This window comes from Tupaia chinensis, unplaced genomic scaffold (assembly GCF_000334495.1).
Source record: "Tupaia chinensis unplaced genomic scaffold, TupChi_1.0 Scaffold000093_1, whole genome shotgun sequence".
Taxonomy (NCBI): domain Eukaryota; kingdom Metazoa; phylum Chordata; class Mammalia; order Scandentia; family Tupaiidae; genus Tupaia; species Tupaia belangeri.
Window position 1 is genome coordinate 11,220,373 of NW_006159555.1, and position 10,851 is coordinate 11,231,223.

Sequence of the window (10,851 nt, forward strand, 5' to 3'; positions counted from 1 at the left end):
GGACGGTCTCTTTGGGGTCTGAGTCTGTCTGCCAGTATGAGAGTGGGTGGCTGGGTTTGTGTGTGCCAATGTGTGACTCCAGCAGTAGCCGAGCAGCAGTGGGACTGGTGAAGGTGTGTGTCCTGGGTCCTAACTTGGACTCTGGGAGTGTAGCTGTGTCCGTATTTTGGGAACCCACTTTAAGAGCCAATGGGGCTGATCTTCCTAGTGTCCAGCATCCCTAGACCCATCCTCAGCACACGTGGCTTCCCTCCTCCCTCTGCTCAAGAAGCCCCATCTCTGGTTTTCTGTTCCTTCTTTTCTTTTTCCCTTTCTGACTCTTTTTCTCTGTGTGTCTCTTCAATTTTGTCTCCCAAGGTTTGCCTATGTATCTGCTTTTCCAAACAGAGTTCTGACCCCACTCTTTCTCTGTGTGTCTCGAGGTCGGATTCTCCTGTTCATCTTTGTCTCTTTGGCTGTCTAGGGGCCTATCGCATGAGGAGATTCAGATCTGCCATTGCTAAGAGGGGGAGAGGGGATTTAAAACACGACAAGGGGTTGCTTTTAGGGAGTGCCGTGACCCTGTCCTGGGCAGTGTATGTGTATGTGACTGACTGTACGAGTATGTATAAATGTGCCTGAGTCCAAATGAGGATGTTTGAGCATATCGGTGTGACTATGAGTGACTATCCAGGAGGGTGAGTCTGAGGGTAAGTGTGGGTCTTGTGTATCTGGCACCAAGGGACCAAAGGAATTTCCTGGTGCTGGTGCCCAAAGAGTGAAGGAGGTGGTGAGAAATGGCTGGCACTTCCAGGATATGGGGAACTGGACGAGTTGGTCTTTCCTTATATCCCCAACCTGGGACCTCCCTTCCCCACTGAACACAGCCAGCTGTGCCCTAAGAAAACATTTGCTGGGGAGTAAAAAAGACTGAGGGTACGAGTGTCTAATTTTCCTTTGATTGAGTCCATGTGTATTCAAGAGAGTGTTTTTGTTAACTGTGCCTTGTGAGTCCACACATGAATGTGGCTGTGTGCAAAACAGGGACTCCCTCACTGACAGGGATATGAGCAGAAGCAATCCTCCTCTCCCTCTTGCTGGCCCTGGCTATGTCTGTGGCTTCCTTTCCAGACTGAGGGTTGGCCTCTTCCCTTCCCAGGGCCTCGGGTGGGAGGGGAGAAAGGAGGAGGGGGACAGGGCCTGACTAGTGGCAGCTGAGCTTGGGGCCCAGAGGAGGCGGAGCAGAAAAGGGGAAGGAAGGCATGGTTCTGGGGTCCCAGAGCTGAGTGGAGCAGGAGACTGGTGCTGTTGCTGGTGGAAGAAGTCCTGGAGGCCATGGACACTCAGCCACTGGGTTCACCGAGGTAGGGCGGGGCTGAGCAGGGCAAATGTGGTTGGGGGGCCAGTGGTGAGCCAACTTCACACACTCAGACAGATACGTAGACACGTGGAGGCCCTGCTCTGTTCTCTGAGGGGTCCCTGCTCTTCTTTCCAGCCTCTTGCTGGGGCCCTCTCCCCATCTGCCTTTCTTCCCCGTGGCCACTTCCTGCCTGCCTTCCTCCTCCTGTGTCCCTCCCCGCTAGTTCAGACTCCCTCTTTCCTAGCATGTTCCCACCCCCATAACACACACTGTTTGCTTCTTCTCAGACTTGAGTTCCCGCTGCCCGCAGCCCAGCTCTTATTGAGCCCCCATCACCTCCCAGTCTGACTTCTGAGTATCTCTTGGTGCCTATGCCAGGTCCTGTCCCTGCAGGCTCCCAGATCCTTTCAGCCTCTTCTCAGCCTCCTCTTCTTTCCCCGCCACCCTGTCTCCGTCTCCATCTGCTGGCTCCTTGCCTGCCCCAGCCTCTGGCAGCAGCCAGGGCATCTGGATCTGCTTAACTCTACAGCCTCAGCCTGCACTCTAGCTCCATCCAACCTCACAAAATTTCAGAGCCAGGCCCAGCTGAGTGGCCCAAATAGCCAGAGCAAGGAGCCAGGCCTAGGCAAAAGGCTTGGCAGCCAGCAGGCCTCTTAATGGAAAGACAGAGTGTATTGAGACCCACAGTCATAGCCCCCTTTCCTAGGGTGATAAGGTCTGCCCCAGGTTAGTCAGGGGCAGTGGGTAGCCCTGGACCAGGTGGGGCTGGACACCAGAAGTCTCAACAGCTGGACTTGAGGGGTTAATGGGAGGGGGCGAGCTGTTGCCAGCACTTGGTGCCAGGGGTGGGCGCCAAGGGTGGTGGTGGGGGCGGTTGCTGGCACAGTCTGTCTTCTTGAGCTTTTGTTCTGGGCCTTAAGCCCAGGACTGAAACGGAAGGTGTGTGTGTGTGTGTATGTGTACACACGTGTGTGCAACAGAGTACACAGTGGGAAAGGTTACCTCAGGTCAGATCCCCAATGATTTCTCATAGTCTTACCCCTACTTGGTGCCGTAGTTTTCCTCCTAGGAAGCCTCTGTTTTGGAGAAGAGGAGCCATCTCAGGGAAGGGGGACCCCTGACCTTGCCTCTCTCCTGACAGATGAGCAGCTGCTGCTCAGGGCTGAGCAGAGTCCTGGTGGCTGTGGCTACAGCCCTGGTGTCTGCCTCCTCCCCCTGCCCCCAGGCCTGGGGCTCCCCAGGTGAGACAAACCCTGCCATATGATCCCCAGCTCTGACTCAGTACTTGCCACCCTCACCATGGCTCCTTCCTATGTCTAACTTGTGACTCACCACCGCTGACATCCAACCTGGGTCCCCTCTTCCTTGTCCTCTGACATTTGCCTCCAGATTATAACATGATGCTTTGACTCAGTGGTCCCAGCCAGGGTTTAACGGTCTGATCCTTACCCTGTCACTCTCACAAAATGGTGGTGTTCTGGGGTCAGGGGGAGCTGTAAAGGAAGTCTCATCTCTGAAATGCCTTCCATAGGGGTCCAGTATGGGCAGCTTGGCAGGTCTGTGATGCTGTGTTGTCCTGGAGTGACTGGTGGGTAAGTGTCCTTCCTGCCTGTTGGTTTGACACTCATGACCCTTTCTTGACTCTGCCCAGTCCTTATGTCCTCTCTCACCCTTGCCCCCTTTGTCCATAATCCTTACCTCTCTAACTTTTCCTAACCCTCTAACCATCCTTATTCAATAGAACATCCAACCATAATGTACTGGGCATCTACTAAGTGTCTAGTTTATTCTAGGCTCTGGAGTATAGCAGTGCTCAAGCCAGGCAAGGCGTCTGCCCTCACAGAGCTTACACCCCAATGGGAGAGACAGACAATAAGCAAAAAGAATCTTGCCAAGTAGTTATACCCGCAGGACAGAAAATCTAGACAGTGATGTGGAGGAGGATACAAAGTGGTTACTTTTTATCAATAATCAGGAAAGGTCTCTCTGAGGGGGTGAGGGTGAAGCTGATTTCTGAAGGCCAGGAATGAGGAAACCATATACAAATTAGGGTATAAGCACTCCTGACAGGAACAGCAAGTGCAAAAGCCCTGAGGTCGGGCTGGTTCCATGGCCTGGTGGTTAAGGCAGCCAGCTCTCACATGACTGACTGCATGGTTTGAGTCCTGGAGCTGGTGCTTTGAGAAACACACTGGGTATGTATGAGTGCCCAAAATGGGAGATCCTTTCTCCTCTCCCTCTCAATTGTCTCTCTCTGATGGAGTGATGCATTCTTCAGGAAAAAAAAAAAAAAAGCCCTATGTAAGAATGAGCTCAATGGGACCAGCTGGTGGCGTGGTGGTTAAGGCGCTGGACACTCCCACATGGCAGACCAGAGTTCAAGTCCTGGACCTGGTAACTTGCTTTCTCACTTTCCCTCTGTCTCTGCCTCTCTCTGGCCAAATTAAAATAAACGAATGAATAAATAAAGTTAAATAAAATAATTCTTTAAAAAGAAAAGAATGAGCTCAATGTCCTGAGAAAAAGTCATCTGTGATTGGAATGAAGTGGGTGGAAGGGAGAGATAAGAGCTGAAGAAAGGAAGGCAAGGGGGAGATCGCAAAGGGGCTTCATAAGCCAATGAAAGGAATTTAGGTATTTTGTAAATGGAGTCAGAAGCCAATGGAGAGCTTTAGCATGATCTAACTTATACTTTAAATCTCTTTATCATCTCACCTCCAGGGCCCCAGTGTCCTGGTTTCGGGATGGGGAGCCAAGGCTGCTCCAGGGACCTGACTCTGGGCTAGGGCATGAACTGGTCCTGGCCCAGGCACACAGCACTGATGAGGGCACCTACATCTGCCGGACCCTGGATGGTGCACTTGGGGGCGCAGTGACCCTGAAGCTGGGCTGTGAGTTGAGGAGAAAGGCAGTGATGAGACATGGGGCTCCTGAGGGTATCTGGGACCTGAGGAAGCCCTCTTGTATAGGACGGACTTGGGACTGCTCAATCTCCAGCTGCATCCTCTGCCTTTAGACCCCCCAGCCCGCCCTGTGGTCTCCTGCCAGGCAGTCGACTATGAGAATTTCTCCTGCACTTGGAGTCCCAGCCAGGTCAGCGGTTTACCCACCCGCTACCTCGCCTCATACAGGTGTGTGCATGATCAGGAGTGTGTGCCTACACATTTGGGTGTGCCGGCACACGTGGGTATGGGAGGCAGGGAAGGACGTCCTAAGGAAAGCCTCAAAGAGGACAGAGGTACTCTTTTCCTATCTGATCTCAGATGGTCTCCTTTCCATAGGAAGAAGACAGTGCCAAGTCCTGATAGTCAGAGGTAGGACACGAGGGAGAGGCTGAGATCTCCAGCTGGGTCCCACAATGGTTACTTCCAAAGCCTCTGGGGTGGGTCAGGATGCACCGAGAGAAGCCATGCACAAGACCACATCTCCCTCCTAGGATGAGTCCATCCTCAGGGCCCTGGCCATGCCCACAGGATCCCCTGGGGGCTGCCCGCTGTGTGGTCTATGGGGCTGAGTTCTGGAGCCAGTACCGGATTAATGTAACAGAGGTGAACCCACTGGGTGCCAACACACGCCTGCTGGATGTGAGCTTACGGGAAATCTGTGAGTACCCATCCCTAGATCTCCCCTAGATCCCCACCAGAGACCCCACACAGACCCCTGCCCCCGCCAGAGATTCCAAACAGTTCCCTCCCAACACAGACTTTATTTCACCCACAGATGGCCCCATGGAGACCAAGAAGCCAAGGGGATCAGAGCCCTTAGCACACACTCTAGAGGCTGCGGCCCCTACACTTTGAGAAACACACTGGGTATGTATGAGTGCCCAAAATGGGAGATCCTTTCTCCTCTCCCTCTCAATTGTCTCTCTCTGATGGAGTGATGCATTCTTCAGGAAAAAAAAAAAAAAAGCCCTATGTAAGAATGAGCTCAATGGGACCAGCTGGTGGCGTGGTGGTTAAGGCGCTGGACACTCCCACATGGCAGACCAGAGTTCAAGTCCTGGACCTGGTAACTTGCTTTCTCACTTTCCCTCTGTCTCTGCCTCTCTCTGGCCAAATTAAAATAAACGAATGAATAAATAAAGTTAAATAAAATAATTCTTTAAAAAGAAAAGAATGAGCTCAATGTCCTGAGAAAAAGTCATCTGTGATTGGAATGAAGTGGGTGGAAGGGAGAGATAAGAGCTGAAGAAAGGAAGGCAAGGGGGAGATCGCAAAGGGGCTTCATAAGCCAATGAAAGGAATTTAGGTATTTTGTAAATGGAGTCAGAAGCCAATGGAGAGCTTTAGCATGATCTAACTTATACTTTAAATCTCTTTATCATCTCACCTCCAGGGCCCCAGTGTCCTGGTTTCGGGATGGGGAGCCAAGGCTGCTCCAGGGACCTGACTCTGGGCTAGGGCATGAACTGGTCCTGGCCCAGGCACACAGCACTGATGAGGGCACCTACATCTGCCGGACCCTGGATGGTGCACTTGGGGGCGCAGTGACCCTGAAGCTGGGCTGTGAGTTGAGGAGAAAGGCAGTGATGAGACATGGGGCTCCTGAGGGTATCTGGGACCTGAGGAAGCCCTCTTGTATAGGACGGACTTGGGACTGCTCAATCTCCAGCTGCATCCTCTGCCTTTAGACCCCCCAGCCCGCCCTGTGGTCTCCTGCCAGGCAGTCGACTATGAGAATTTCTCCTGCACTTGGAGTCCCAGCCAGGTCAGCGGTTTACCCACCCGCTACCTCGCCTCATACAGGTGTGTGCATGATCAGGAGTGTGTGCCTACACATTTGGGTGTGCCGGCACACGTGGGTATGGGAGGCAGGGAAGGACGTCCTAAGGAAAGCCTCAAAGAGGACAGAGGTACTCTTTTCCTATCTGATCTCAGATGGTCTCCTTTCCATAGGAAGAAGACAGTGCCAAGTCCTGATAGTCAGAGGTAGGACACGAGGGAGAGGCTGAGATCTCCAGCTGGGTCCCACAATGGTTACTTCCAAAGCCTCTGGGGTGGGTCAGGATGCACCGAGAGAAGCCATGCACAAGACCACATCTCCCTCCTAGGATGAGTCCATCCTCAGGGCCCTGGCCATGCCCACAGGATCCCCTGGGGGCTGCCCGCTGTGTGGTCTATGGGGCTGAGTTCTGGAGCCAGTACCGGATTAATGTAACAGAGGTGAACCCACTGGGTGCCAACACACGCCTGCTGGATGTGAGCTTACGGGAAATCTGTGAGTACCCATCCCTAGATCTCCCCTAGATCCCCACCAGAGACCCCACACAGACCCCTGCCCCCGCCAGAGATTCCAAACAGTTCCCTCCCAACACAGACTTTATTTCACCCACAGATGGCCCCATGGAGACCAAGAAGCCAAGGGGATCAGAGCCCTTAGCACACACTCTAGAGGCTGCTGCCATTACACATGTCTGTTTGGCTGCCTAGCAGACTTCCTGCTTCTAGGCCCTGTGCTGAAGGCAGCCATCTCTCATGCCCTCTTTGCCCAAGGAAAGCCCCTGCTGGCCTCTCCTTCCTTTTGATCTGTGTATGGGAGGGGGGGCCCTAAAACTCTGGCTAGAATTTGGGCCAGTTCATCACACTTGGATGGGAAGCAGAATCACTTGTTTGTTATTCAACGATCCTCTCAAAACCCTACCTCCACATCTTTTTTATTTCTTTTTTTTGATCTGCCTCCACATCTTAGCTCATTTAATTAATAGTGATAGGTCCAGAGCCTAATAGATGATCTAGTTTAAGATTTCCCCTCCCCTCTTGGAAACACTTGGCTAGAGCACCTCTAAGCACACACCTTGGGAAGCAGCAGGAAAGGAATGGTTACTTGTAACCTACCCTGACTTTGTCTTACCACCCACAGTGCGCCCTGACCCACCCCGGGAGCTTCGGGTAGAGTCAGTACCTGGCTACCCCCGACGCCTGCATGCCAGCTGGACATACCCCACCTCCTGGCTGCGCCAGCCCCACTTCTTGCTTAGATTCCGATTGCAATACCGTCCAGCGCAGCATCCAGTCTGGTCCACAGTGAGTTCTGAAATACATCCCAGCCTAGACTTGTGGGTCCTGTCTCTGGTTTCATGATCCTGGTGTTCCGTGACATTCCCAGTGCTGACAGGTCACTGAAGACCCAATACACCCCCCCCCCCTTCAGGGTGCTCCCTGTGGGTCAGTCTTTGCGCTGAGGGCTGGAGTTGCACAGGGGAGCAACAGCCTGAATCCCTGCCCTCTGGGGCTGTAACTATGATGTAAGCTCATCTGTGGGAAGGCAGCAGTGGCTTTTTAAAAATAACTTTTCTAGGAAAAGGAGTGCCTTTCACCCAGAGGCATATCCTCCTACAAACATTCATATACCCAACTGAGGGTAATAGTAAATTCTCACCTTGGAGATGTCAGATTGACTGGCATCAGGTCTGGGGCGTGGCAGCAACAAATAGCCAATGTTTATTTAGTGTTTCTTGCCTGCAAGGCACCATGCTACACATTTTATATACACTACCTGGTTTAGTATATTCTCCTGACTTTACAAATGAAGAAACTGGGGTGCAGAGAGCCCAAAGGTCACTCAGTAAGTGGTATAGAAAAGATTTGAACTCAGAAAGTTGGTGGTCATAGCCTCTCTTAATAATCACTACACATACTGTCTTCCGAACACTAAGTGTAAATTCCACCTCACTGGCCACTAAATATGGCCTGAATGGCTCACCGAAGTGACAGGGATGGGACTGGGAGAAAGGTAGGCCTTGCACTTACAACCTTGAGAATTTGCTGATAAACCATCTTCCCCCCCAGGTGGAGTCGGCTGGATTGGAGGAGGTGATCACAGATGCCGTGGCAGGGCTGCCCCACGCTGTGCGAGTCAGTGCCCGGGACTTTCTGGATGCTGGCACCTGGAGTGCCTGGAGCCCAGAGGCCTGGGGGACTCCAAGTACTGGTGAGAGACAAAGCCAAAGAAAAAGGTGGAGGCCCCACCCTAAAGTGTCTATCATCTGGACCCATTTGTGGAAAGCTGCCTGTGCCACATGCCACACCCACGCAGGCACCGTAATTGCTGTTCCAGGCATTAACCTCTACTGTCTGCAGACCTGTTCTAGCTTCAGCCCTGCCCCTCAGCCTCCAGCCCTGTAGTTAAAAGCTCTACTCCTATAAGCTATGTCCTATGTCTCCAGGGGCTACCCATGGCCTTTTAGGCTCAGCCTCTTAGGCACCCCCACATCTAGCGTAGGCCTGACCCTCGCCCCCCACCCCCCAGTGTATGAACACTTCTCAGGTCTTACCTTCTTTCAGAATCCCTGTCAAAGGAGTTACCAGCTGGGGACTCGCTACACTCACGGCTGGGGTCCGAGTCTCAGGTGGATAACGGTGTTCCACTGAGGCCCTCTCTCCAGTCAGGCCCAAGGCTGCTAGGTGAGCTTGGACTGGCGGACAAAGGTGGTGGAGGATGGGAAGCCCCAGAGAGAAGTCCCAAGAGGACATAGAGTTTGGTTAGACTCACTCAGTGGCATGTGGCCCTCCCCCTTAGATCACAGAGACCCCCTGGAACAGGTGGCTGTGCTGGTCGCTTTGGGAATCTTCTCCTTTCTAGGACTGGCAGCAGGGGCCCTGGTACTGGGGCTCTGGTAAGTGGTTGCCATTGTTCCTTCAGCCTCTGATCCCTACACACTATACCCTGATGCCCACAGACCACATCCATCCCCACCCCTTATGACTGTCAACTGAACCTGTCTGATTCTGGAACCACCTCTCCCACCCCACATCCCACTTCATGATTCTTACTGATTCCTGTCCTGACCCTTTATTTAGTAAACCCTTTTGGTGGAGTCTAAAGTGCCCCACATTGTCAGACAGCTGCCTTTTTATGTTCCAGGCTGAGACTGAGATGGGGTGGGAAGGATGGACCTCAAAAGCTTGGGTTCTTGGCCCCAATGATTCCAGTGGACAAGCTTCCAGGTGAGCAGGATCTCTAGGAGTTTGGGACTCTGGGACACATGCCATTTTGAGAGTGTCTGGATTAAGAACTGATGCCCTAGTCATTTGACGGATGTTGGAAGTCCAAGTAGGGTCTGGTCATTCTTATGTTTAGGCTGAAGGCTAGGCCTTTCATTTTTGAATTCCTAGGCTTAGAAGTGGGTCTTTTCTCAGAGTGCTGCAAATCTTAGATGGACTCACCTCATTTTCAGGGTGTAAGACTTGGAGCTGGATAGTTTTTTTTTTTGGGGGGGGTGCCTTGGATCAGTGCTGGATCTCCACCCTTGTTATTTATTTATTTATTTATTTTTAGAGAGAGAGGTTTTCTTTTGCTATAGGGCGCATGCACTTGACAGAGAGACAGAAAGCGAGAATCACCTCCCAGTGGGGACAGCCACACCACAATCCCTTCTCCTCCATTCTCTTCTCGGGACTTTGGGCATACGTGCACATGTGCCTGGTATGAGATTAAGCCAATGGGTCCAGGACTCAAACTGCAGTTGACTATGGGGAAGTCCAGGGACATAACCATTATGCTATCTGCTGATCCCTTTTAAACAAAGATTTTTTTTTTTTTTTAGAGAGGTTTTTGCTATAGGGCACGTGTGCTCGCCAAAAAGACAGAGAGAGACAGAGAGATAGAAAGCGAGAAATCACCCCCCAGGGGGGATGGCCACACTGCAATCTCTTCTCCTCCATTCTCTTCTCGGGACTTTGGGCATACGTGCACATGTGCCTGGTATGAGATTAAGCCACCGGGTCCAGGACTCTAACCATGGTCAGCTACATGGGAGTTCAGCGACATAGCCATTACGCTAACTGCTGGTCCCCCTTTTAAACAAAAAATTTTAAGAGACTTTTGCTATAGGGTGCATGCTCTTGCTGGAGACACAGAGACAAAGTGAGAAATCAAACCCTGGGGGATGGCCACACTGCAATCTCCTCTCCTCCATTCTCCTCTCAGTCTTCTGGGCATGCACAGATGCACATCTGGCATGAGTTTCAAGCTGTTGCATTTGGGGCTGAAACCACAATTGACAATGTGGGAGTCTAGTACCTTAACCACAATGCCACATGCTGCCCCTCCCCCTACTACAAAAGAAAACACGTTTATTTATCTATTTATTTGTTGTGATTTTCAAGCTGCTGGTTCTAGACTTGAACCACGGTCAGCCATGTAGGAATCCAGCACCTTAATCATGCCACTGGGTTGCCCCTCCACCCTTGTTCTTAATGTCCCTGTGCCCAGAGCTAGGTTCAACCCTTCATATTCAGAATGTTGGGGCTCCCTCAGACTTGAGCACCTTTATTCATCCTCAGAGTGCTAGACTCAGAGCTGGGTCCCCTCCCTCATTCTCAGGGTGTCAGGGCCCATATCCAGTCTGCCTCTCCTGATTTGTCTCCTGCTTCTTCTAGGAGCACCAAACCTGTAGATGACCCAGGAGGGCTTCAGTTGATTCCACCTATAACTGTTTTGCTGGTATGGATGGATGGACAGATAGAACCCAGGCAGGTTCCTAGATCCTCAAGAATGAGGATCTCAGC

The 10,851-nt window shown here is 51.9% G+C and overlaps 1 protein-coding gene across 1 annotated transcript in view; it reads left to right on the forward strand.

Annotated features, from left to right (window-relative positions):
* The window catches only part of IL11RA (interleukin 11 receptor subunit alpha), a gene marked incomplete at its 5' end in the record, with an annotated part of 15,808 nt that overhangs the window by 4,371 nt on the left and 586 nt on the right, over nt 1–10,851 (forward strand). The window contains 12 exon segments of the mRNA XM_006143145.3: nt 2,481–2,580; nt 2,871–2,931; nt 4,061–4,230; nt 4,356–4,470; nt 4,621–4,653; nt 4,776–4,942; nt 7,202–7,365; nt 8,131–8,272; nt 8,626–8,745; nt 8,861–8,957; nt 9,206–9,288; nt 10,723–10,851. Of these exon segments, the coding sequence (XP_006143207.2) occupies nt 2,481–2,580; nt 2,871–2,931; nt 4,061–4,230; nt 4,356–4,470; nt 4,621–4,653; nt 4,776–4,942; nt 7,202–7,365; nt 8,131–8,272; nt 8,626–8,745; nt 8,861–8,957; nt 9,206–9,288; nt 10,723–10,739 (1,269 nt within the window).